Source organism: Pseudonaja textilis, chromosome 4 (assembly GCF_049901715.1).
Source record: "Pseudonaja textilis isolate UNSWEBS1 chromosome 4, rPseTex1.2, whole genome shotgun sequence".
Classification (NCBI taxonomy): Eukaryota; Metazoa; Chordata; class Lepidosauria; order Squamata; family Elapidae; genus Pseudonaja; species Pseudonaja textilis.
The window spans coordinates 36,589,976-36,617,694 of NC_141993.1; the positions used below are offsets into that span (position 1 = coordinate 36,589,976).

General features: G+C 43.5%; 1 protein-coding gene across 3 annotated transcripts in view; it reads right to left on the bottom strand.

Annotated features, from left to right (window-relative positions):
• LOC113439044 (scavenger receptor cysteine-rich domain-containing protein DMBT1-like) overlaps nt 1-15,514 on the bottom strand; it is a 52,427-nt gene extending 36,913 nt beyond the window's left edge. For 2 of the 3 annotated variants that reach the window (XM_087932574.1, XM_087932573.1), the window contains exons 1-3: nt 15,341-15,514; nt 3,085-3,173; nt 83-124 (exon numbers count right to left, since the gene is read on the bottom strand). In XM_087932574.1, the coding sequence (XP_087788700.1) occupies nt 83-124; nt 3,085-3,133 (91 nt within the window). In that variant the 5' untranslated portion in view covers nt 3,134-3,173; nt 15,341-15,514. The remainder of the gene's footprint in view (nt 1-82; nt 125-3,084; nt 3,174-15,340) is intronic. The other variant, XM_087932575.1, reaches the window with a different exon arrangement.
• Nucleotides 15,515-27,719: the final 12,205 nt, after the last annotated feature.

Genomic DNA, 27,719 nt, shown 5'->3' on the forward strand with positions numbered 1-27,719 from the left:
TGTGCAAGCATGGCAATAAGTGTCTCTTCAGAATTTTCAGCAGCACAACAGCAGCAACAATATTATTTCAAAAAAGACTTACAGGCAGCAGTTGCTGTTCTTGCTGTTGTTATTTCAGAATTACCTGTAGAAATAATATAAACAAAGTGTTAATGAGTTTAAATGTCATTGCAAAATATTTTTTCCAAAAAGTTTTTAAAAGGAATATATCATGTAAACTAGAAGATTTAGTGAATGCTTACAAACTACCCTGACCACTAAACCCTAACAATATAACCAAGTGTATTGCATGCTTTACTTATTTGTTTTATATTTTTTCAAATAAGCAATCATGAGGAATAAAATAATGCAAAGCAAGCACATAATTCAAGTTGCATGTGTGTATAATAGCAGTGAAGCGCAAGAAAGATATAAAAAGTCTCTTTCTGCCTTGCATACAAGCCAAATAACATAATACAAATCCAGATACTCTTTAGCTGGCTTGGATAATATAAGGAAAAATTTCTCTTCCCATTGCCACTATTCCTGAAAAAAGGAAATAGTGATTCAAGCAGACAAAGTACTATGTCCAGACACCCTAAAATTTGGGAAATTTTTCCTCTTTACATAAAGGCTAAAATTGCAGGTGTATTTTCCTGATTTTGTACATTGGTGATGGCAGGAGAATGTGTCTAAATATTAGAAAAGGAACATCAGTTCTGTATTATACGACAGATCAGCCTTGTCAAGTAATATCTGTTGTTGGTAGCTCAACATGCAAGCATATTAAATTGGAATTTGATCCAAGACCTTACTTCTTCTGAGCTGGGTCTATTTTTTACTCAATTATTTTTTCTTGCAAAGATTCATAGGTGGCTGAAAAAAATAAGTTATAGTTATGCCTTTATTTATTTCTTTAACATTTTGAAATATGTAATAGATGAACTCTGCATAGTTTGCAATAAAATCAAACAAAGTGCAAAATGAAAATCCCTATAAACTAGACAGCAACAAAACAGCCATTCAATATATAAAGAATATAAGTTAAAAGGCAATTACAATTAAACAAATACAAAATCCTGGGGAAAAAAATCTTCACCTGGCACCAAAATGATGCTGGGGAGGCACCATTTAACGCTTCCATAGAAAGTCATTCCAAGATTAGGACACCACCACAGAAAAAAGCTCTCTCTCTCTCTAAATTCTCACCTCTCCTTTTTTGGTGATAGAGGCTGGAGGAGAGCCTTGTTAGAGAAACACTCTTAAAATCTGGGCATGTCTATAAAGGAGAAGATGCTCCTTCAAGTAACATGGCCAAGTAAAGGCATTTAGGTTTTTAAAGGTTTTTTAAAAAAGACACTGTGGCTCTTTTTTATATGTTTACTGGGTCTGTAAATGTATCTTTCCCCCTTTTAGTTCTGTATTTGTCAAATTGTTCATTTTTATTTTATGTCTGTCTGTTTGAAAAAGGATTAATAACAATGTCGAATAAAGAAAAAATAAATGCAAGGTTGCTAAAGGTTATTTGTGCATTTATTCGGCATGAATTTTAGTGGGTGGCAATGGGATAGTACTTTTTTAACAGGGATTAGATTTTGTGTTTTAGGTAGGATGCTTTATTGAATTGTTGCATTTTTCAGTTTTTTGCTTGCAAGCCATTTAGATATGTGGGTTGTGATGGTATATAAAATAAATAAATATAATAAACGATGTATAGGACCAGTGTGGGTGTAGTGGTTTAAGTATCAGGCTAGAATAATCCTAGTCCCACTTTAAGCACAAAGCCATCTGGGTGACCTTGGGCTAGTCATTTTCTTTCAGCCATGGAAGGAGGAAATGGCAAACCATTGAAAAACCTTGCCAAGAAAACTTCAGGGACTGGCCTAGGAAGTGTCCACAAATTGGACGTGATTTAATGGAAGAAAAAAAAAACAATTTATGTCACAACATATCATATAATATGTAATATCTGCAAGCAAACTTTGTATAACTAGTATGAAAGTTCAAGAACCTAAAGACTAAAGTGGTCTTCTCATCCATTTTTCTAACCTTGGGCCGTCCATCTCTCTCTTAGCCCAAGAAAGGGGCAATGGCTGATCGCTTTTGAAATCTTCCCAAGAAAAAATGCAGAGATTTCCCCAGGACTCAGCAATGAGAAAAAAGGTATAACAGACACCTCATGGTCTGATTCCCATAACTGAAATATAATAATTATAAAATTTGTTTGAGGGAAAGAAGTAACATATTAGTACATGTTAGAAGTATCCACAGCTGCTCAGAAATACTAATGAATGAACTTAGCGATATTGCAGGGAGCATCTTAATTTCAAAAGGTAGAAGTATGAATACAAGAAGCCAGCCAGCATGGCTACATGAAAAGCTTAGGGAAGGTCTGAAAACACACAAAGCTGTAAAAAAGAGATGGACAAATAAACTACCAAAGAAAAGTACATACAGGTTGCCTGAAAGTGTAACGAATAAGTGCTCGGAATAAATAGAATATTATTCAAAGAATGTTCATCAATTGTTTCTCATGAGACTTGAGCGAGATATTGAATGTATTGATACAAGATTCAATCCTAATACCTGCACTGTTAAAAAAAACTTGGATAAAAGAATTTATTAAAGATGAATAAAGTTGGTTAATAGTCAGTTAATAAAGATTTAGCAAAAGGAGTTCTGATCACTGACAGATTCTTAACAGCTTAAAAGACACCCCCAAAATTATAGATAGTAGTTTGCTGGCTAAACATATATTTAAAGTGAAACTTTGCAATAAAAGAAAAATAGTTTGCACAATTTGGAAGCTTAAGGGATGAGCAGAGATCATTTTATGTATAAATCATTTAAATAAATGATACATAATATACTTTCCTATAAAGCTGAATTCTAAAATTCAGTTCAGAATGTAAAACTTTATATGGAATCTGAACTCTGCTTCATTTGCTTCCTAAGAGTGAACATTCTGGATTAATTGAAGATACAGAGAATGCAGAGGTTCAGCCCTGTAATTTTTCAAAAACAGTCCCATTTTGGAGACCTTGGATGATCCATCTACTACAGTCTATTTCAATCACCCTGGAGAAGATTAAGCATAGAATTTACCTGCAAGCACTAACAGCATCACCCAAGATAGTATCATTGTGGTGTCCATCTTCCCAACCCTTCTGTCCCAGGTTCAGACACACCAACACCTGAATTTAAAAGTTTGTGACAATGCAGAGGTGTGGCTAATTGAGGTGTGATTCATTGCCATAATCTTAAGACAATGCCTTTCAAGGATCAATATCTGCAATTCACATATATGCTCTATTTGTCTACCAACAAGGTTAGCATTGCAGTGATAAATGTTTCCATGATTTATAGAAAAGCATTGCCACATACTCAATAAAAATGTTACTTCTTTTTGGTCATAAGCTATTTCCCTAGAGATAAGAGATCCCTCTTCAGATATGCCTAAGATTGAAAAGGCCAAAGAACAAACCATAATTAAACTAGATAGGGTAGATCTGCATAATCTGCTCATAGGGCAGCAGCAGTGTTGCCAACAAATATTTAAAGGTGTGAAAAATTATGATTTATTGTGTGTTTGACTCTTTTAAAAATATGGAATGTATCATTACTTTACAGTCTTGAAGCTGATAATAAAGGAAAAATAGAGACAGAAAATGAAATAGTGTAAAAAAAAACTTAAAAAGGAGAATCTCTAGAAAGCTCATTTTCCCCTTACACTGTCCAGAGCCACTAATAACTACTTAAGTACAGGTAGTCCTTGACTTACAACATTTCATTTGGTGACCATTCAAAGTTACAAAGGCACTGGAAAAAAGTGACTTATGACCATTTTCCTCAGTTACCACCTTTGCAGTATCCCCAGGGTCACATGATCAAAATTTGGATACTTGGCCATTGGTTCATATTTATTGTTTTGCATTGTCCCGGGGTCATGTGATTCCCTTTGCGACCTTCTGACAAGCAAAGCCAATGGGGGAATCCAGGTTCACTTAACAACCAGCTTACAAACTTATCAACTGCAGTGATTCACTTAACAACTGTGGCAAGAAAGGCAGTAAAATGGGGCGAAACTTGCTTAACAAATGTCTCACTTAACACTGGACATTTTGGGCTCAATGGTAGTCATAAGTTGAGGACTACCTGTATTTATACTTTTCTTGAAAATTGGACATTGTTGCTTATATTTATTTAAAGCGGATTATATGATATGTTTTAATTAATCTTGTAACACTTTTTCCTCAAAAAGTGGATTCCAAATATATGAGCTGTGGTGGTACAGCAGACTAACTCTGCCCACTGTCAGGAGTTCAATCCTGACTGGCTCAAAGTTGACTTAGCCTTCCATCCTTCTGAAGTGGGTAAAATGAGGGCCCAGATTGTTGGTGGCAATATGCTGACTCTGTAAATTGCTTAGAGATGGATGTAAACCACTATAGAGTGGTATGTAAGTCTAAGTGCTATTGCTAACTGTTGGGGGGGATTCTTAAGTAGGCAGATCTTAAGTAAATAATATTTACTTTTTATTTACTATGAACATGCCACTCAACAGTCTCACTTCAGCTCAGATAAGTAAGGCTCTGAGTCAAGGGGCAGCCAATTTTATTTTTAAAAATGCAGGAAGAAAGTCACCATGATATCTAAGCAAACTGCATCTCATTCATCCACAAGTTTAACAACTCTACTTGCTTTTTTTAAAAAAAATGGTTTGTATGTAGCAGGGGAGGGCGGTTGTCTGGATTCTGGGGAAGACATTTAATCCAGATTAAACATAAAAGTGATCACCATGGATTAGAACAGTCATCACCAACCAGTGGGCCAGGGACCACTGGTGGTCCGTGAGAAAATTTTGGTAGTCCGCAGAGAAATGTCATCCCCAAAGCAATTAATCCAGACCCGCAGGAACGAAGACTTTTATTGCTTGCATTGTGAAAAACATGAAATAGTGAGAGGAAGGGTTAAAGGGTGGAGCGGGGAACTTGCCCCACTCACCCCACGCACCTCGCCTGGCCACCAGGCTGCTTCTTTCCACTTCTTTCTTCTTCTGCTTTTGGCTTCATGCAAGGAAAACAGCAAATGTCTTTCTTTCTCTCCCCCAAACTCCACCAGCAATGAGTCTTTGGGACCCTGCAAGGCTTCCTGCTCCAAGAGGCTGCGCCGGCAAAAACTCATTTCTGGTGGAGTTTGGAGGAGATAAAAAAAGACTTCTGCTACTTCTGCTGCTTTCTTTGCATGAAGCCAAAAGAGTCTCCCCCCTCCCCCCCAAGAACAGAGCTGGAGACGGTATCCTGCGATCCTAAATAAAGAATGGTCAATCGGTAGAAAAAATGGGGTGGGGAATTTTCCTGCAGACTTTTTGGGGGATTTCCCCAGGGTCTCTGGTCCACGGGATTTAAAATTAAGAGTTTGGTGGTCCCTGAGCTCTGAAAGGTTGGCAACTCCTGGATAGAACTGTGTGAAACACTTGAGTAGGCCCTGTTTCAACCTCACAAGGATTGCTTCAAGTGCAGAACAGCCTTCTTGTGTTTTTACGCAGAAAAACTATCCTTCAAGTTTTTATGTATGGAGCTTGTCTTTCCTCTTACTTCCTTTTGTTCATATTCTTGTGTACTCTTGGTGCATTCCATGGCATATTAGCTTGCAAGGGAATTTTTGAAATTATTGTCAATTTTCCCTGTTTGCTTTTCAGAAGCTTTAATTTATTAAAAAATGGTGTATGGGTTGTATATTTGTATTTAACAAAGGGAGTGTGCATGTCATGATTCCTTTTTGTTTTGCAATGACCTCTTTAAGATGTAAATATTTTACTTAGGCAGAATAGCTTCTTTCTTTCTGTTGTGGAGCGATGTAAGGAAGAGGCATGAGACCAGAGCGTACAACTAACAGGCTTTATTACAAGGAATAAAGGGTTGTCGCGTCTGCTTGCTAACTTGCAGACCAGCGGGCGACAATGGCTGGCTCTGCTCGACAGCCGGCTTATATAGCCGACTGTCAAACGGAGCCAACCAATGGGAGCTGCTGGTGCTCCCGCTCAAACAGCGGACCTGGTTGGGGACCCCAACCAGTTCCACAGACATAACACCCCTTTCCCCCAGCTGGGGACATGCGTAGTCCTGTAGATACGAGGGTTGTCTTCGCTGGCGACCAGAACGTCGCAGTTCGGGTGAACTGTTGGCCGGTGTCAAGTCCTGGTCTTTGGAACGTGCCTCAGCGGTCGTCGGGGCGTGGGTTTGCCCCGGCGTAGTGTCCTGTGGTGCTGATGAAAACCCCTGCTCTGGTTGGCCCGGCTGAGTCTCGAGGTCTGGCTGGTCAACTGGGTCGCTCGGTGGCTGGAGTGGTGACTCTGGCCGGAAACTCGTGTTCTCCCGCCAGTCCTCTCGCTCGTCAGGGAAGACCAGGTTCCGCAGGGGATCCGCATCAGGCACTGGTGAGGCGTCGTTGGCGCTGGCAGGTTGGCATGGGTTGGTATCTGTTGCGCCCTTCCGCCGCCTTCTGAGTTGATCTACGTGTCTCCACCACAAACGTCCATCCTCTAGGAGGATCCTGTAGGACCTGGGACCTGTGACTGACACGACTTGTCCTGGCACCCACAACGGATCCCCCGCGTAGTTCCTGGCGTATACCAGGTCTTGTGGGGCGAAGTCTCTGACCAGACTGTCGGACCCTAAGGGAGTGTCTGGGCAGTAGTGAGGGTGTAGCCTGTCCAGGGTGGTTCTAAGGCGTCTCCCCATTAGAAGTTCGGCAGGAGATTTGTTGGTGGTGGTGCAGGGCGTTGTGTGCTGGCTGAGCAGGAAACGAGACAGTTTAGAGTGCCAATCCTCCTGGCCAAACCTGGCAAGTGCCTCCTTGGCTGACCTAACTGCTCTCTCTGCCATCCCGTTGCTAGCGGGATGGAATGGTGCTGTAAGGACGTGTCTGATGCCCAAGTTAGCAGTGTACATGCTGAATTCACACGATGTGAACTATGGGCCATTGTCTGAAACCAGCGTGTCAGGGAGCCCGTGGGTGACAAATAGACGGGTTAGGGCCTTAACTATCGCCTGGGTGGTGGTTGTGGGAAGTAAGGCTACATCAATCCACTTGGAGTATGAATCCACGACCACCAGGAAGGTCCTGCCATGTACAGGCCCAGCCAGGTCGACATGCAAGCGGGACCAAGGGGCGTTTGCACTCTCCCATCTGGTGGGCGAGGCAGCTGGAGGGGCAGCCCTGGTTTGTTGGCATGGCTGGCAAGAGCTTACCCAGTTGGCGATTTGAGCGTCCATGCCGGGCCACCAGACGTAGCTGCGGGCCAGGGCCTTCATTCTTACGATGCCCGGATGACCCTCGTGAAGCACCTTCAGGATGGGCACTTGAAGGGAGGCTGGGATGACCACTCTTGTTCCCCACAATAGACAACCTTGCAACTTTGACAGTTCCTGCTGGCGGGTTTTAAAGGGGACAAAATCAGTTGTACATTGAGTTTCCGGCCACCCCCTTCCCACCCAGTCCAGAACCTGGGCGATGATTTTGTCCTTTTTTGAGTGCGCCGCGATGTCCTCGGCTGTCACTGGGAGCTTGAGTTCGTTGACCTCAAAAATGGCGTGGATAGGCGCTGGGTCTTCGACTGTGACTGGCAGGGGGCAGCGACTGAGGGCATCGGCGTGGCTCAAGTTCTTACCGGGACGATGCACTAACTTGAATGAGTAAGCGGCCAGAAACAGGGTCCATCTGGTCATTCTGGGTGAAAGTACCTGCGGGGTTTGCTTATCTCCAGACAGAAGTCCTAAAAGAGGTTTGTGGTCAGTCACTAACTCAAAGTGGTGGCCAAACAAGAATTCGTGGAACTTCTTAACTGCAGCCACTGCAGCCAAGGCTTCTTTATCGATTTGGCTGTAGTTCCTCTCAGTTGGAGAAAGGGTCCTAGAAAAGAAAGCAATTGGCGCCTCGGAACCGTTGGGGAGTCTGTGGCTCAGGACAGCCCCAATGCCAAAAGGGGATGCGTCAGCAGCCAGGACCAGGGGAAGACATTGATCGAATTGAACTAGAACCACTTCTGATGTGAGTAAGGATTTGACTGAGTTAAAAGCATGGGTTTCCTTGGGTCCCCAGTGCCAGGGCGAGTCTTTATCTAGTAGCCTATGTAATGGTTCAGCGACCGATGCCTTGTGCGGGAGGAATGAGGCGTAAAAGTTCAGGAGTCCCAGGAAAGCTTGAAGTTCAGTCTTGTTGGTGGGTGTGGGTGCCTCATGGATGGCCTTCACCTTGGACTCAACGGGGTGGATGCCAGAGGCGTCTATTCTATAACCCAGAAAGTCCACCTGCCTAGTGGCGATGGCACACTTCTCCCTCTTAAGTTTAAGGCCATGCTGTCTAAACCTCTCCAGCACTGTCCTGACTCTCTGAATGAGCTGGGGTCGGTTCGTGGCTGAGACTAAGATGTCATCGAAGTAGGGGACCACTCCTGGGAGACCCTGGAGAATCCTCTCCATGAGTGACTGGAAAATGCCTGGGGCCACGCTGACCCCGAATTGGAGGCGCCTACACTTGAATGCCCCCCTGTGCGTGACTATGGTTTGTAATTCCGCTGTCTGCTCATCGACAGGGAACTGTTGGTATGCCTGTGACATGTCTAACTTGGCGAAAATGGTGCCGGGTTCGAAAGTGTGTAACGGATGCTGAATAATGGGGACAGGGTATGCGCTGACCTGCAGATAGCGGTTGAGCGTGGTTTTGTAATCTGCACAGATTCTCAAACTGCCATCTTTCTTAAGTGGGGTGACTATGGGGGTCTCCCATTTAGTGAAATCAGTGGGTTCTAGCACCCCTTGCTTAAGTAGTTTGTCTAGTTCTGCGTCCAATTTGGGACGGATGGCAAAAGGTACCCTACGTGGTTTTAAACGAAGAGGGGTTGCCTGGGGGTTTACTGAAAATGATATGGGGGTGCCCGAATAGCACCCAGCTCGTTGCTAAATACATCGGAAAAATCAGAAAATAGTGTATCTACATCAGAAGCTGAGACAGCATGGATCCCGGTTACACTAAGGCCGAGAGAAGGAAACCAATCAAGTCCCAATAGACTAGGGAGGGTACCATTAACAACCACTAGAGGCAGGTGGCCCTTAAAGGCTTGGAATTGAACAAGGAACTTGCCTTTCCCGAGGACAGGAATGTTCTTGCCCTGGTAGTACCGCAGCGTCAAGTGGCATCTTTGTAGCTGTTTCCTTGACAGTCTGGGCTGGATCCTCTTCTGGGTATCCCAGGAGATGATTGAGAGCGCGGATCCCGTGTCCACCTCCATCCTGCAGGGTTTACCTTCTAGGAAAACAGAAATTTTAATTTTATCAGGGGTTTGGGAAGTATGGTTAGCGTGGTAGCAGGTACAGCAGTCCTCCACTTGCCTTTGGGAGTTAGGAGGTGGTAAAGATCGCCCTGCTTGGCAGACTCTAGCGATGTGATCCTTCTTTTGGCAGTTCAGGCAGATGGCATTTCTGAACCTGCAGGATGCCCTAGGGTGGGAGCCTCCACAGGTTAGGCACATGGGAGGTTGTTTGGGGGTGAAGCTGTTTCTTTGCCCCTCTCCTACCTGTGAAGGCTTCTGATGTTTAAGGCGGTTAATGTCAGATGCGTCTGTGGGGTCATCTTCGCTGATTACTTCTTCAGAATGGACAGTTGGCGTGCTGGGTTTAGATTGAGTGCCCTGAATTTCAGCTGCTGACTGGGCCGAGAGCTCAGCAGCCAGGGCTTCCTCCATGGCTAAGGCTAGAGTCAAGTCCTTTTTTGCCAGTAAACGCCTCTGGAGTCTTAGGTCTCTCACCCCACAGACGATCTGGTCCAACAGCATGTCTTCCAAATATTCTTTGAATCCGCACTGTAAAGCGGCTGTTCTCAGGGCGGCCATGTATTCGTTGATCGACTCCCCCTCTGCCTGTTTCCTGACCCTGAAGGCATACCTTCTGGCTATTTGGGATGGTTTGGGCGAATAGTGATTTGAAAGTATTTCCTGTAGCTCGTCCCATGGGACGCTTCTGATGGCGCGGGGTGCGACTAACGCTGTAGCGGTGTCGAAGACGGCGGCTCCGCAGTAACTCAGGAAATAGGACTTCTTCCTATGCTCCGCAGTGTTGGCTAAACCGATGGCGTCAAGAAAATGGCTGAATCGATTTTTGTAGGAGTCCCATGTTTCCTCGTTTGGTTTGAATGGAGGGAATGCTGAATTAGTACTCATCGTGGAGAAAAGAACAGGTTCGTCTTCTTCAATCGCTATTTGAATTTGCGCTCTTAAAAGAACGCGGCTGCGGCTGCCTCTCTGGGCTGCGTAGCTCTTTTTGAAAATCGCGCTCTTGGTGAGCGTGGGCGGCCTCGGCTGCGGCGCCTGTGGCTCGCTTCAGCGAATCAGCTCAAACAATATCAGTTTGAATTTCGCGCTCTTTGCGAGCGTGGGGCGGCTGCGGCTACAGCGCCCGTGGCTTCACTCTCCGTGACTTACAGCTCTTTGAATAAACGCGTCTGGTTAGCCTTCGACCATCCCACCCTCGTCGCCAGTGTTGTGGAGCGATGGTAAGGAAGAGGCATGAGACCAGAGCGTACAACTAACAGGCTTTATTGCAAGGAATAAAGGGTTGTCGCGTCTGCTTGCTAACTTGCAGACCAGCGGGCGACAACGGCTGGCTCTGCTCGACAACTGGCTTATATAGCCGACTGTCAAACGGAGCCAACCAATGGGAGCTGCTGGTGCTCCCGCTCAAACAGCGGACCTGGTTGGGGACCCCAACCAGTTCCACAGACATAACACTTTCTCTTTCTTTCTTTCTTTCTTTCTTTCTTTCTTTCTTTCTTTCTTTCTTTCTTTCTTTCTTTCTTTCTTTCTTTCTTCTTTCTTTCTTTCTTTCTTTATGCATTTGCAATGTTTGAGTGACATGGCCATAGGTGTATATTACAGGCCACCCAATCAAGCAGAAAAAATAGATGTCCTTTTTGCCAGCCAACTAACAAACATATGCAGGAAACACACAACAATAGTAATGGGAGACTCCTGATATCAGTTGGAAAACTAATTCTGCACCAAGTGAGAAATCAAACAAGTTCCTAACCAACATAGCTGACAACTTTGTTGTCCAAAAGGTAGAGGGTGAAACTAGAGGAACAGCCGTACTGGACTTAATTCTTACAAACAGAGAAGAAGTAATAGAGGGAGTTGAAACTGCAGGAACCTTGGGTGAGAGTGACCATGTCATACTAGAATTCAACATAATACAAACACAAGCAACAGAACATAATAATACCAGAGTCTTGGATTTTAAAAGAGCTGATTTCAATCAACTCAGAGAGAACTTGGGAAATATTCCACGGATGAAAATCCTAAAGGGGAAAACAACTCAAGAATCATGGGAAACTCTAAAAAGTATTATCATAGAAGCCCAGACCAGCACAATACCACTGAGAAAGAAAAACAAGAAATCCAAGAAGATTGATAGAGGAATAAAGTTGCCAGCTTGAGGAAATGGACTACCTAGAACAGGGGTGTCAAATTCACATCGTCATGGCGGCATCATGTGACAAATCGGGACTTTTTCCTCCTTCACTAAACCAGGCATGGGTGTGGTCAGCACGTGACACATCTGTAAGTTTGACAGCCCTGACCTAGAAGAACAGTAGAATCTCTCTCTTCTGTTCTCCTGCTTTAATATGCAGCCATGCCCATCCAATGATCAATTGTCTGGCAACATGATTTGAAAACAGATTTATTGTTTTCTGAAAAAGGAGTAAAGCATGCAGCTGACAGGTGATTGAATGGGGGATACTATATCATAAGGTGGAAGAGTCAATTCATTCAAAACTCTCTGAAAGAGTCAACTATCCCATTAACTATGTGATTTCCTGATTTAGTCAAGTTGCAGTCCATCTCTGATATTCCTGTCTCATTTAAACAAAATAGGACCAGTGACATGTACCCTGGACCTGGTAGAGTATGTGGGTTCAGCACTAGGCCAAAGTGCCAATAGATTATGGGCTAATTCTACCCACAAACACAAACTCACTGATCAATAGTGACAACTGATCACCTAACTTTGCTGCTGCTAGGTGGATTTGGCAAATTGACATGTAATTCTCTTCCTGAAACAGCTACTGGTTGCTCTCAAAGGGAAAACACAGGCCTAGCTAACCCAGGGGTGTCAAACTCACATTGTCATGGCAGCATCACATGAAGTATTGGGACTTTCTTCCCATTTGCTAAACTGGGAGTGGGCAGATGCATCACACACTGGCCTGTGGGCTGGGAGTTTGATAGCCCTGAGCTAACCAAAGACTAAGGCTATCTAATGCATGGGCTGAATAGACAATGAGGGCAACTTAATGGGGACTTAGAAGAATAAAGGGGTCAGCAGGAAGCATTTTCACAATGGTAAGATGCAAATGAGAAAAAGCCCAGTAAAAGAAGGAATAGAGGTTAACAAGAGCAAAGAAAAATGGCATTATCTGAAAAATCCTAGCTATGTGAAAACTGAAGCGCAAAGTCAAATAAAAAAAACTGTCACAGACAATGGAGGGGATCTATCTAAGGAGATCCATAGCAGATGAAACAGTTATCAAAAGATGTTCCAGCCAATTGAAGGGAACATGGTGTTTTTAGGACTCCCAGTTTGGCACCTGACTGATAGAGCAGAAAAGCAACTTCTGACAGAAGAAAATCCCAAAAGGAATGGAAATGTTGGCAGTCAATAAGAATAAACAAGTGATCTGTTTCCTTTCTTTGGAGGAATACAGGAAAAGTGTTTATTTCAGTGTTTTATTCTGACAATTTTTAGCATACATTCTAACATGTCAGCTCTGCTACTAAAGAGAATAAGTCAGTGGTGTCTGGAAGCTAAGGTTGGCTGAGGGATATTGGAGGTCAAGGCTCTTTGTGCCTATTAGCTTAAATCAAATCATAACTTCAAATTTCAAATCTCCAGTTCAAGTCAGTTGGTGCAGTTTGTGTAGACATAATAAAATGCACAGTAAACAGTATCAAACAGGCTTGCAAATAAATCAGCTAAATATAGGTATTAAATATAGGTATATATAGGTATATATTGGGGCACTGCTATCATGTCTCCCCTGGTCCTTCTCTTCACTAGACTAGCCATGTTCAGTTTCTGCAACCGTTCATCATATGTTTTAGCCTCCACTCCTCTAATCGTCATGGTTGCTTTTATATCTAGTGAACCTTAGTGTTTTGTGGGTACATTTTGTGTCCTATTGTACTCATATCTTGCCTTCATACATAAGGAAATTGATTAAAATCCTCACCTTTCAACAAGTTAATCATACTTAGAAGTCTTTTATAAATAAGCAATGCATGCAAGCTCTGAGATAAAAAAAGACCTTTCACATACATTTTGCAAAATGGGACGAAGTTTAAGATAGAAGATCATCCTTTTTAAAGAATCAGTTCCTTGTGTATTCTTAAAGCCTCTCTGCATATATTCTTCTTCTGTGATGCATCACTTTCAACCAAATGAGCATATGATTATACATCCCCAAAATGCACATTAGCCCCTGCGAACTGGCAGTTGAAGAGGTCTGTCTCTATTTCCACATGTTAGTAACTTGACAGCTACAAAATGTACATTAAGAATTTGAACAGAGGTATTCTTTGAAGGGAATTCTTTCACAGATATTCTAAATAAATAATAAGTATTTTGGGATGTATAATCATATTGTATCCAGTTTTGGTCTCTATGTTATAAAAAGGATGTTGACATTCTAGAAAAAAGTATAGGGAGCCGGAAGCTAAACGGTTGCAGGAATTGGGTATGTCTATTTTAATGAAAAAAGGACTAGGGGTGATCTAAGGGGCTGCCACAAAGAAGAGGGGGTCAACATATTCTCCAAAGCTCTTGAAGGCAGGACAAGAAACAATGGATGGAAACTAATCAAGGACAGAAGCAACTTAGAACTAACAAGAAGTTCTGTTAAATAACAATATTGTTAAATAACAATATTGCAACCCAACAGGACAGACACAGACTTCAAAGGATAATTAGGACTGCAGAAAAAACAATTGCTACTAACCTGCCTTCAATCGAGGACCTATATACTGCACAAGTCAAAAAAGAGGGCTGTGAAAATATTTATAGACCCCTCACATCCCAGACATAAACTGTTTCAACTCCTTCCCTCAAAACAACGCTATTGAGCACTGCACACCAATGCTATCACTCTGCTAAACAAATAATTCCCTCAACATTGTTCAACTATTACAAAGTCTGCACTACTATTACTGTTAATCTTCTCATCACTCCTTATCACCCATCCCCTCCCACATGTGACTGTATGACTGTAATTTTTTCACTTGTATCCTTACAATTTATATTGATTGTTTTGTAGTTATGATTTGATTTCTTATTGTACCCTATGACTATCATTAAGTGTTGTACCTTATGATTCTTGACTTTTGATGAATGTATATTTTCTTTATGTATACTGAGAATATTTGCACCAAGACAAATTCCTTGTGTGTTCAATCACACTTGGCCAACAAAGAATTCTATTCTATTCTATTCTATTCTATTCTATTCTATTCTATTCTATTCTATTCTATTCTATTCTAGTCTAGTCTAGTCTAGTCTAGTCTAGTCTAGTCTAGTCTATAAGAGAGTTTCACACACATTACAGTACCACCCACTAAAAATGATAGATAAATTTATTTGACTGCCACAAATAAATCTAATTATTTTTTTGGAGTCAGAATTGGGCCAAAAGTAAATATGCCACTCTGATTCAAGTCTGATGAACTTTTCAAAATCTGGGATAGGTAGCTGCTTTTTGTGACTTTCATAAGCAAAAAGAAAAACAAAGACAACAGCAAAATGTGTCTGCATTCCCACTCCTGGTCAGCTTGGAAAAAGAAAATTTTCGTGACCAAAAGAAAATCCTAGAAATTCTGACCCACAGTTTGAGAAACTCCACCTTTGATCATAAATCAGACCTCCCCCAAATTTACCACTTTTGTACCACCTGTATAAAAAAAAACTTCTAATAAAGGATAATCCATATTATATATTTTATAACAGTGATACCCATGCCAACTCACTAAACCGATCTAAAATTAAGGGTGCCTAGCATTTCCCAAATATGTTAACATATCAATGTGGAGAAACATTAGTAATTTCAGGAATGAAAGTGCAGCATTCAAAATAGAGCAAGCAAAGCATGGCTCTAATTCCAACTCACCCACCTAAAAGTGCATGTTTTATTTGTCTAAAAATGCAGGAAGATCGTGTTTTCCCTTCATATGGGAACTAAAACAGAAGAGGCTAAGTAAACAAAACCACCAAGTAAAAACAGTTACATTTCCTTCTTCTCAGGGTGAACTTTTACCTACCTTATCTAAAGGTGAGACTAGTAAGCAGATTTTATGACCGCAGGAAAGGAGCGTGTTCTTTCTAATGGATTTATAGTTAGTCTGATTTTAAGACTCAAGGATAGTCAGAATGCATCAGCAGGCAGCAATCAGATCACCATTCCAACCGCTAGCTAAAAATAGCATCCTCTGGGCAAACATTTAGAAAAGTATGAAGTCCAATAATTGTATAATAGCACGGTCACAGTCCTACATGGTATTGCTAATTCCAAATTGAGAGTACATTACATTTCAAAACTAATAATGATTGACATATTTCCCCAAATTTTACAGGTAAATCTGGCCCCAGTATGAATTTTCTTTTACAAAGGAGAACATTTCATAGAATAATAGTTAATATATTAATATATATTCTATATATTAACATTATGAATTCGGATAGAGAAATGGACATCGCCAATGAATTCGGAGCACATGGATATGTTTAGGAGGGCACTGACTTATCAACACTGGTTTATTGCCTTTCCTGGAAAAATATATGGAACAATCCCATTGGTGGGAAAATCCAGTTAGGATTAGACCTCCATGAATTTTTCTGTCAGAATTCATTGGATCCTAATCCTAACCCTAGGTGTGATTTTTCCATGTATTTTGCCAGGAAAGTCAGATAGGCCAGATTTGAAAAGTTAGTGCCCTCCTAAAAACACAAATGTGCCCGAATACATTGGTGATGTCCATATTTTTCACTGAATTGACTAGTACTGCCACAGACTTTTCAACTTTGCCTCATCCCCATTTCCTAACCCTAAGTGGATTTTTAAGAAGTATGAGTAGGAGAAAACTGATTTTCGACTCTGGCTCATTTTCATTTCCTAACCTTAAGTGGATTTTCCTGCCAACAGGATTTTCCCATGCATTTTACCAGGAAATGAAGATGAGCCAGACTCGAAAAGTCAGTGCCCTCTTAAAAATGCTCATGTGGTGATGTCAACTTTTCTGTCTGAATTCATGGGGGCCTAACTCTAACCCTAAGTGGATTTTCCAGCCAATGAGATTATTCGATGTATTTTACTAGGAAATGCAGATAAGTCAGTGTCGAAAAGTCAGTGCCCTCCTAAACATATATATGAGTTCCGAAATCATTGGCAATGTCGATTTTTCTGTCTGAATTCATGGAGGCCTAACCGTAACCCTAAGTGGATTTTCCCATCAATGGGATTTTTCTATGTCTTTTACCATGAAATGCAGATAAGCCAGACTCAACAAGTTAGTGCCCTTGTAAACATACCCATGCACTCCGAATTTGTTGGGGATGTCCATTTTTCTGTCCCTATTCATGGAGGCCAAACCCTAACCCTAAGTGGAGTTTCCTGCCAATGGGATTTTTCCATGCTTTTTATTAGGAAGTGGGGATGAGCTAGACTTGAAACGTCAGTGCCCTCTTAAAAATACCCATGTGCTGCAAGTTCACTGCCAGCTATTCTGAGAGTTAAAGTCCACAAATCTTAAAATTGCCAAGTTTGGAGACCTCTGGACTAGAAGATCTGCAAGATCCCTTCCAACTCTTGTTAGTTTGTTTTATTTTTTTTTAAAAAAAGTTCTTTAAACTGCTAGTTAGCTTTTATTCTATTGGGAGGCAGTTTTACTTAGCAGGTCCCCCCCCCAAAAAAGTTATTCTTTGAAAGACCTTTTTAAATTAAAATAATTATAAATCAAAACGTGATTAGAAAGTGAAGTGGATGAACCTAGTGTCCTTCAAAGGCTTCACCTCAGTTGAGAGCTTGATGGTTCCCCTGTGTGGAAACCTTCCTGTACTCTTCTTGCATGAAGCAGATGCCCAGAGCACAATTAGGCCATTTTTTTTTCAGGTCTTGTACTTTGTGTTTCTTTCAGCTTCTGCCAACCACCAAAAATGTTGCAGTAAAACAGTGGGATTCAATTTTTTTAACTACCGGTTCTGTGGGCGTGGCTTGGTGGGCATGGCAGGGGAAGGATACTGTAAAATCTCCAGTCAGAGGTGGTATTTGCTGGTTCTCTGAACTACTCAAAATTTCTTCCTACCGGTTCTCCAGAACTGGTCAGAACCTGCTGAATACTACCTCCGATAATGAAGTGAATGCTGAAGAGAGCAAGGCAGACATCCTTTTGGGAAAGAGTTTATTTTCTGCTTATGACCCTGTAGTCCAGGGGTGGGATTCAAATTTTTTAACAACTGGTTCTGTGGGCGTGGCTTAGGGGGTGGGCATGGCTTGGTCATGTGACTGGGTAGACATGGCTTGGTGGTCATGTTATTGGCTGGGTGTGGCTAATATCACTCACATCAAGGCATGCATCTCCTCACCTGGCATCTCATGACCGTGGGGATGCTTCAACAGTCGTAAGTGAGAAAAATGGTCAAAAGTCAATTTTTTCAGTGCCATTGTAGCTTTGAATGGTCACTCCATACAAGCAAAGTACCAGCAAAGGAGGGGAAAAAAAACTCCAGAGACGTTCTTGAGATAGGAAGTCTAGTCCTGCCAAGAATGTAATAAGGGTTAATGGAGAGACAGTTTCTGTAAGCAACATCAGAATGTTTCCTTCCTGCCTTCCTTACAGGATTAGGCCAGTAATTTCTTCTAACAACCAGTTATCCAAACTGCTTAGAATGTTAACAACTGGTTCTAGCAAATAGGTTGGAACTGGTAGAATCCCACTGTAGTCCCTTTTTATTAGGGTGGAGTAAGGACGACTGAATGGAGATGAGTGTTTACTGGTTTACTTCCTGTCACCTACATGGAGTTCACAGCAGATATGTTCTCTTTGAGGCTTGATAAATATCTGTCAGTGCCTAGGATTGAACTCTCAACCTCCTGAGTTTGAGGCGAACATCTTCACCTCTAGGCCACTGTGCTGCTCCCTTTTGAAAAAGATTGATTGGTTTAGAAAAAACAGTTGAAAACCTGGGCTCTAGTTAAGAAACAGCAACTTGCATGTTTGTGTATTTTGTCACAAGAAGTCAGTGATGGTGGACCTTAGGATGCCCAGGCCTGATTTATAGACAGAATTGTGGATGGTGTGTGTGTTTGTAGCTGTATCTTTCTTTTCTGAAGGGCAGAGCAAGCTTAGGTTTTGTTTATTCAGTTTCTCTTTAAAGATAAATACATTTATAGTTCATTTTTAAAATGTCCCTCTATGAGTTCATTGACTTGAACCGGATCTTTGGTTTCACACAAAGGAGGATTCTTTTTAAAATTCAGCCACATAAATTTAATATTGCAAAAGTTGATGTGTATATGTAAATAGTAGATTTTTTTTTAAAGTTACAATAAATATAAGCATTAAAAGTCTTTTATAGTGTTCGGAAGCCCAGAAACAATAAAAGCAATAAGTAACCTACATGAGTTATCAAAGGATCAAGTTATTCATTAACACTAAATTGCCAAGCCATAAACAACTACGTGTCTGCTGTATGTCATACTGTATGTCATACTATATTGCAACATATTGCAAAAAAATGCAGACAGACGTAATTAGATTATCTTTTAAAAAGGCTTGCATCTATATAATAACCCTAACCCTGAGTTAAATCTACAACCTATCTATATTTTTTCATACAAATATATCCAATTTCATTTAAGCTCAGTATTCGCGTTTACAGTATTTATATATTTCATTAATTCTATCAAACACTTCATAATGTACCAGGAAACCCAGTTTTGTGCCCTTGGTCTGCATGGAGAAGAAACAGAGGAAAGTGTAAATGAAAAGTGTGCATTTCTCATAATTCCACATACTTTAATACCTGTGTGCATTAGCTTGTTTTAATGACTTTGCAGATAAATGTCTGCTTAGCATCTATTAATATTAAATATGTTATGTTGATATGACAGTATCTTGATAGAAGAAAATGCAAAGGATCTGCGAGGCCTAGTATTAAAAGTCAAGGAATACACTGAAAACCCGACTAGTGTTGGAGATGACACCTGAGAATACCATGAACAGCTAAGAAAACAAACGAATATATCACTGAACAAATTAATCTAGAGTTCTCAGTCACGACACAAATGAAGGGGCTCTAATTATTCTACTTCAGACCCATACTGCAAAAACTTAGTTCTTTGCAGAAAAGTCTAATGCTGAGAAAGGTAAAATGAAAGAAAAGAGGATGACCAGCAACAAGATGAAGAGACAATGAATGCACATTTGAAGATCTGAGGACCAAATTAGGGACAGATAATTATAGAGAAAATCTGTGTTGTCACTGAGAATTCATATCCTGGTGTATCATCATTATCATCATCATCAATATTCAATAAATGGCAAAATGCTACATTTAAGATTCAACTGTTGACATAAACTAGTATTTAATATTTGGCTATATTGGATATTTGGCTGCATGAATTTTATTTTGTCGATCTCAAATGTTACATTTTGCTTGTGCCTACCAAATAAAAATAGCTAAGAAGCAATAGCAAACATTTAGATAAAACCCAGGTTATTTTCAAATGTTAAATGGAACAACTAGAAATTCTGATAAATTCATATAACAAGTTTGATTTTCCTCACTTTCTAAAGACAAAGTCCTATCCAGGATATCTTGGTCAGGATAACTGTAATAAGATAAGAAATGCAAAAAGCCAATAACTGACAGAAGAATTTGTAGGCAATCCCAAATCCAAGATTTAAGCAGATAAAGAATGTACAAAATCAAAGTCCAAAATATATGTCCCCGCCAAAAAAATCAAGAATTCTGGTATCAATGTAATCAAGAAATTGTGGGACCATCATTTGGCGTTTTGACACTAGGCCTGCAAGGATGACGGCTTTGCTTCCAGTGTCAACCATCAAGTCATTTAGAACAGGGGTCACCAACCTTTTGGACTTCAGGGACCACCAAACTCATAATTTTAAATCCCGTGGACCAGAGATCCTGGGAAAATTCCATAAGAAGTCTTCAGGAAAATTCCCCACCCCTTTCCTACTGATCAATCATTCTTTATTTGGGATTGCAGGATACTGTTCCAACTCCCTTCTTAGGGAGAGAGAGAGAGAGAGAGAGAGAGAGACTGACTTTTGGCTTCATGCAAGGAAAACAGCAGAAGCAGAAGAAGTCTTTCTTTCTGTTATGTCCTGAGGACTCAAGGAGTTCTCACTCAGGTCCACTCACTTTATGTGGGCGTTATTCCCCCATTCCCATTGGTTGGTTCTCCCCAGCAGCCAGCTATAAAAGCAGGCTGCGGGGTCCAACCGGTTGCTGATTGCTGCGAGCCAGTTCCAGGCTTGGCAAGCACGGTCAGCCCTTTATTTGTAAAATAAAGTACTGTTGCACTCATGCTCTGGTTCAGCCTCTCATTGCTCAAACTTAACACTGGCGACGAGGGTGGGATGGCTACCAGAAGCACCTTGCAACCGCTGAGTCACTAGCCACCGATCCGCAGCCCAGAGAGAGCGATCGGCTGGCGATAAGGGAAACGCTGATCCGCAGCCAGAGAGAGCGGTCAGCCAACAAAACGAGCGATCAAAAAGAGCAAAACGCTGATCCGCAGCCAGAGAAAGCGGTCTGATTCAAAGTTAGAAGCGCCTGTAGCCGCTTGTTAGCCCCGCTACGGGAAAGTGAAGCGCTGCGAGCCGCAGCCGCTTGCATTTGGCGCGAAATTCAAACGGGTGTCATTTGAATTTCGAGCCAGTAGGAAACACAGCACAGCGCTGTAGGTAGTCACTAACGCCCACTTTTGGCGCGAATCAAGACACCTCCAACGGCTAGCAGCCAACGTGGTAACCCAGAGAGAGAAAGAGAGGGTAGCAAAAAAACCTCTCCAGAGCTGATATCACTAGTACGCACGAGCGCCGTAGTCCCAGAGAGATTTTTTCCGCAGGTAGCCCAGCCGCTCCAGCACCATGAGTTCCAACCCAGTATTCCCGGCGTTTAAACCAGACGAAGAGAAGTGGGAATCGTATAAGAACCGCTTCAATCATTACATCGACGCGGTCGGCCTGGCGGACGCGGGAGAACATCGGAAAAAATCCTATTTCCTAATCTACTGCGGAGCCACCGCTTACGATACAGCCGCAGCACTCGTGGCGCCGAGAGAATTGAAAAACGCCCGTGGTCCGAGTTGCTTGAGATCCTCACTAACCACTACGCTCCCAGGCCTTCACAAATCGCCAGGAGGTTCACGCCCGTATGAGGAAGCAGTCAAGTAAGGAGACCATCAATCAATATATGGCCGCCTCAGAACAGCAGCCCTGCACTGCGGGTTTGGAACATACCTGGAGGACATGCTCCTCGATCAATTAGTTTGTGGGGTCAAGGATCTCAACCTACAGAGGTGCCTGCTAGCAAAAGACCTCAACCTCGCGCAAGCGGTCGAGGAGGCCCTAGCAGCCGAACTAGCAACGAACTCAGCCACCGAAATTCAGGGCCCAAGTGCCAAGCTAGCATCGCTCCCAGTCCATTCCGAAGAGGTGGAAGAGGAGGAAACCCACAACGATGAAAACGACGTCCACCGCCTCGCAAACGACAGACGGTCGCAGGTAGGGGCCAAACAAGAATACACCGGTCCACCCAAGCACATCACATTGTGCCTAGCCTGTGGGGATCGCATCAAAGGGCCACCTGCAAGTTTAAAGGAGCCACGTGCAACAACTGCCATAAGAGGGGCACATCGCGAGAGTCTGCCAAGCCCCCAAAGCGCTGCACACAGACCCCTGTCCTCGCACTCGGGACCACAGAGGCAAGTATTAAACTGTCGCACGCACCGCCTTGCCAGGCGTACTTGCCACACTGTTAGTAAAATTTCTCTCTCCGTTTCCCTAGAAGGTAAACCTGCCACATGGAGGTTGACACAGGGTCAGCGCTCTCAATAATCTCGTGGAACACCCTCAAGAGACTCCACCCCAGCCTATCTACTACCCGGCTTCAGAGATGCCAGTTCGGTCTGAAGGACTACCAGGGGAAGGCCATTCCCATGATCGGCAGAGGCAAGTTCTTTGTCAGTTTTAGAGCTTTTAAAGGCCACCTACCTCTAGTGGTAGTTAACGGCAATCTACCCACCTTATTGGGGCTCGATTGGTTTCCCACCTCGCCTAGGGTTAACAGGAGTCCATGCTGTCTCAACCTCAGACACTGACTCCTTATTCGCTGACTACGCAGATGTGTTCAGCGAGGAGCTGGGGTGTTATAATGGAACCCCATCTCGCTCACCGTTGACCCCCAGGCAATCCCAATCAGATTAAAACCACGTAGAGTTCCATTTGCTATTCGACCTAAACTAGACGCTGAATTGGATAAACTACTAAAACAAGGGGTCATTGAGCCAACAGATTTCGCCAAGTGGGAGACGCCCATTGTCACACCCTTAAAAAGATGGTAGCCTGAGAATTTGCTCGGACTACAAGACAACAATCAATAAATATTTACAAGTTAGCGCCTACCCTGTGCCCGTCATTCAGCACTTATTGCACACATTCGAGCCGGGCAGTATTTTTGCTAAATTGGACATGTCTCAAGCATATCAGCAGTTCCCTGTTGATAACCAAACAGCGGAACTTCAGACCATCGCCACTCACAGGGTGCTTTCCGATGCAAGCGTCTCCAATTTGGCGTAAGTGTTGCCCCGGGTATTTTTCAATCCCTCATGGAGCGGATTTTACAGGGCCTCCCTGGTGTAGTACCCTACTTCGACGACATCTTGGTCTCGGCCAGGGACAGACCCCAACTCTTCCAGAGAGTGCGAGCAGTGTTAGAGAGGTTCAGACAGCATGGCCTCAAGTTAAAAAAAAAAATGCGCCATTGCCACTAGACAGGTGGACTTTCTGGGTTATAAAATTGACGCCTCTGGCATTCACCCCCTGGAGTCCAAGGTTAGGGCAATCCACGAAGCTCCCACACCAACCTCCAAAACGGAGCTACAAGCTTTCTTAGGGCTGCTGAACTTTTATGCATCCTTCTTGCCCCATAAAGCCTCAGTAGCCGAACCCCTACACAGATTACTAGACAAAAAGTCACCGTGGCACTGGGGGCACAAAGAAGACCAGGCGTTTAACGCCGTCAAAGCACTACTTACGTCCAGAGGCAGTGCTCATCCAATTCGACCCCAACCTTCCTTTAGTACTGGCAGCAGACGCATTCCCTTTTGGAATTGGGGCGGTCCTTAGTCACAGACTCCCCAATGGCGCCGAGGCCCCCATCGCCTTTTTCTCCAGGACGCTCTCGGCCACGGAGCGAAATTACAGCCAAATAGACAAGGAAGCCCTAGCAGCTGTTGCAGCCGTGAAAAAGTTTCACGAATTCCTTTTTGGCCACTTCTTCGAACTGGTCACCGACCATAAGCCCCTCCTGGGCCTACTGGCCGGCGACAAACAGACACCTCAAGTCCTTTCCCCTAGGATGACTAGGTGGACACTTTTCTTAGCGGCCTACTCATACAAACTTATCCACCGCCCGGGCAAAACTCTATCCCACGCCAACGCTCTCAGTCGCTGCCCCTTACCCGCTCCGGCTGAAGACCCAGCTCCTGTCAACGCCATTTTCGAAATCACCCAGTTGGACCTGCCCATCACCACCCTTGACATCGCCGCTAAAACCAAGGCAGACCAAACGCTCGCCCAGGTGCTCGACTGGGTGAGGAGGGGGTGGCCGGGAGGCAACGTTGATAACAAATTCGCATCCTTTAAGACTCGCATGCAGGAGCTGTCCAGTTTGCAGGGTTGTCTACTGTGGGGCACTCGAGTGGTCATTCCGACCTCGCTGCGAACCCGAGTCCTGGAGGCGTTGCACGAGGGACACCCCGGCATTGTGAGAATGAAGGCATTAGCACGCAGCTACGTGTGGTGGCCGGGTCTAGACGAGGACATTGTCAATTGGGTAAGTTCCTGCAGCATTTGCCAGGAATCCCGTCCTGCTCCCCCATCGCCACCCCTACCAGATGGGAGAGCGCCAGCGCCCTTGGTCTAGGATCCATATCGATCTGGCCGGCCCGTGCATGGAAAGATGTTCCTAGTGGTCGTGGACGCTTATTCCAAATGGATAGACGTGGCACAGCTATCCACGACCACCACACTAGCAATCACCAGCGTGTTAACGCGCCTGTTCGTTACACATGGACTACCCGACTCCATTGTCTCCGATAATGGCCCACACCGCATCAGTAGAATTCAGCCGTTTTGCTGCCAACCTGGGCATTCGCCACATTTTCACAGCCCCATTTCACCCTGCCAGTAATGGGTTGGCTGAAAGGGCCGTCAGGACCACCAAAGAGGCCCTCGCTAGGTTTGGCAGGGATGACTGGCACCACAAACTCGCACGGTTCCTGATGAGCCAGCACTCAACCCCCTGTGCAGTCACCAATAAGTCCCCAGCGGAACTTCTGATGGGCCGGCGCCTGAGGACTGTATTGGACAGATTGCACCCACAATACTGCCCTGACTCACCCTCGCTTCTACTGGGGTTAGACATTTTATGTTACAGGAGCCGATATTCGCAAGGAATTTCGCTGGGGACCCACTTTGGATTCCAGGCGAGGTCATCGCCATCACCGGGCCGAGATCGTATAGAGTCAGGCTGGAGGATGGTCGCGTCTGGAGGAGACACATAGACCAGCTTAGGAGGCGCCTCAGCACCCTTGCCAACAAGAATCCAGAGTCTCCAGTCGAAGGGGAACTGCCTCATCCGCCGCCCAGCCACATCGTACCCAGCGACTAGTCTGCACCAGCGGTCGTTCCAGTCAGCCCAAACTCGGACAACAGCGCCCAGAGAGTTGACCAGCCTGATCCAACCCACGAGAACTCGACCCCAGTAACCAACCCGGTGGTTTCCGAGGATGCCCAGTCCAGAGAGAGTGTTAGCGACACTTTGCCGGCTCGACCATCACAGACTGATACCGGACAGACAGACAATGTCCCCGAGTTGCGCCGTTCCGGGCGCCAACACAACCCCCCCGTCTATCTCAAGGACTATGCATGTTCGCATCTGGGGGGAAGGGGTGTTATGTCCTGAGGACTCAAGGAGTTCTCACTCAGGTCCACTCACTTTATGTGGGCGTTATTCCCCCATTCCCATTGGTTGGTTCTCCCCAGCAGCCAGCTATAAAAGCAGGCTGCGGGGTCCAACCGGTTGCTGATTGCTGCGAGCCAGTTCCAGGCTTGGCAAGCACGGTCAGCCCTTTATTTGTAAAATAAAGTACTGTTGCACTCATGCTCTGGTTCAGCCTCTCATTGCTCAAACTTAACACTTTCTATCCCCCAAACTCCACAAGAAATGAGTCTTAGCAAAATCTTTGTGAGACTTGTCTGGCACAGCCTTTTGGAGCAGGATGCCTTGCAGGGTCCCAAAGACTCATGGGGGAGAGAGAAAAAAAAGACTTTTGCTGCTTTCCTTGCATGCAGCTAAAAGCAGAAGAAAGAAGCAGAAGGAAGCAGCCCGGTGGCCAGATGAGGCAGGTGTGGCGAGTGGGCAAGTTCCCCTCCTCCACCCTTTCCCCCTTCCCCTCACTACCTTGTGTTGTTCGCAGTGGAAGCAACGCAAGCCTTGTGTTCCCACAGGTCATGTGGGCGGCACAGCCTTGTGTTCCCCACGCAGCCTGGATTAATTGCTTTGGGAAGTACTTTGGGGGTAACATTTCTCTGCGGACCACCAAAATTTTCTCGTGGACCACCAGTAGTCTCTGGCCCACTGGTTGGTGACCACTGATTTAGAATAAAGTCCTCCTTTGTGCTAAAGTTCTGTTACTGAATGGAACTTTCATTGCTCATATTCCCTTATGATCTACTTGCTTAACAGCTGTCCTAAATTATGGCAGTCTCCCCAAAAGCTACTTATGACCAGGTCCCAAAATTACAGCTGCTACAGCACCCCCATGTTCATTTGCCCTAACAATCAACTGCAGAGATGATACAATGCCTCCTTCTACCCACCTCCTTCCCCCACCATCACCTGCAAACATTTCCCCAACAGCTTTCAACTGGACTTAGGCCTGATCCCTACTAGGCCCCATACATTCCTTCTCAATTACCTATGTTTCTAGTAGGCAAATTGCATTCTGGGAGCTGTATATATCACCGCTGCTTCTGGAATCATGCCACACAGTCATGTAATGAAGCACTCTTAAAGTTCTCAGAGCTTTCCAAAAGGTAGAGGGTATTTGGCTTGGTGGGAAGGAATCAGGCCTAAAGCTTTGGAGCGGGGTGTAATGGGGGTGGGAAAAGACCTGTGGGGATCCAAGAGGCAAGAAACAGAGCACAGGGTATCATGTCATGGGGAGGGACTTGGGAAGGGCAGGCAGTGAACCTGGGCCTATGGTAAGCCTCCAAGGGCTTCCCCCGAACTTTGAGGCACCCTGTGTTTCACTTAACAACTGCATGTTTATTTAATGATTGTATTGGGAGAGCACGGATGGAAGATCATTAAGTGAGGTGCTTCACTAAACAGCCATTGCAACATGCAACTTTAATGGGAAGGCTTATTATAGCCGTCTCTCAAGGACTAGCTGTATTGCTAATTTACCAAATCATCTTGGTATCACACATCTGATTTAATAGAGTCCTATGAAGAAAAAAAACTTGTGGAAGTCAAATATTAAGACAGCTTTGGACATAAAATTTAAAAGTGTTGGCAAATTGGTTCAGTTCTACTGACCAAAAGTATAACAGAATAATACATTAATTAATTCAAAATAGGCTACATCTTTAAAACTTTTCATGTCTTTGTTAGCTTTTGGCAGTGTTTCCTGCTACAGTTATAAAACAACATTGGAAAAGACTCCTACGTGATATATTTACTTAATACAAGATTTCACAATATTCAAGAGACCATTATGAGCTAAGCATATAAGTAGGGGAAAACACCAACTGACAAATACTTCCTTATGTATTGTGGCATCATTAACCTTGAAATCCTGGAACAGATTTTCATATAACCATTTTTCAAAAATATAAAACTGTCATTTTACAGTTTAATGCACCTTTCGATATAAGTTTTAAGAATCTGGGGATTACTTGAAACAATTAAGAAATTGAGGAAAACTGTTTTAAAACAACCAACAACAATAAACTTTTTTTCATCATAGTTCAGAAACAAAATTCAAAGATCTTGTCTTATGACAAAAGTATACTTAGCCTGGTATGTTATAATAGCTGAGCTACCCAAAGCAACAGCAATACTAATGTACAACTTCAGGTGTGGCAGAGCAAGCAGAAATGTTCTTAGGACGAAGGTTCTCTGAGCTTTAGAGTGCAAATGTTGACTAATAGTAAGTAGTGTACCACAAAGAAGGAAGAACATTAAGAATTTTATACACAGGGTTGCAGTGAAGTGTGTTTGCAACTTGTTATAAGTCTAATTGTTTTGTCTGCGCTCATCAGTTGATATTGTATTTCTGATCAATGGTTCATTTTTAAATGAACATAATACAATAGGTTTCCA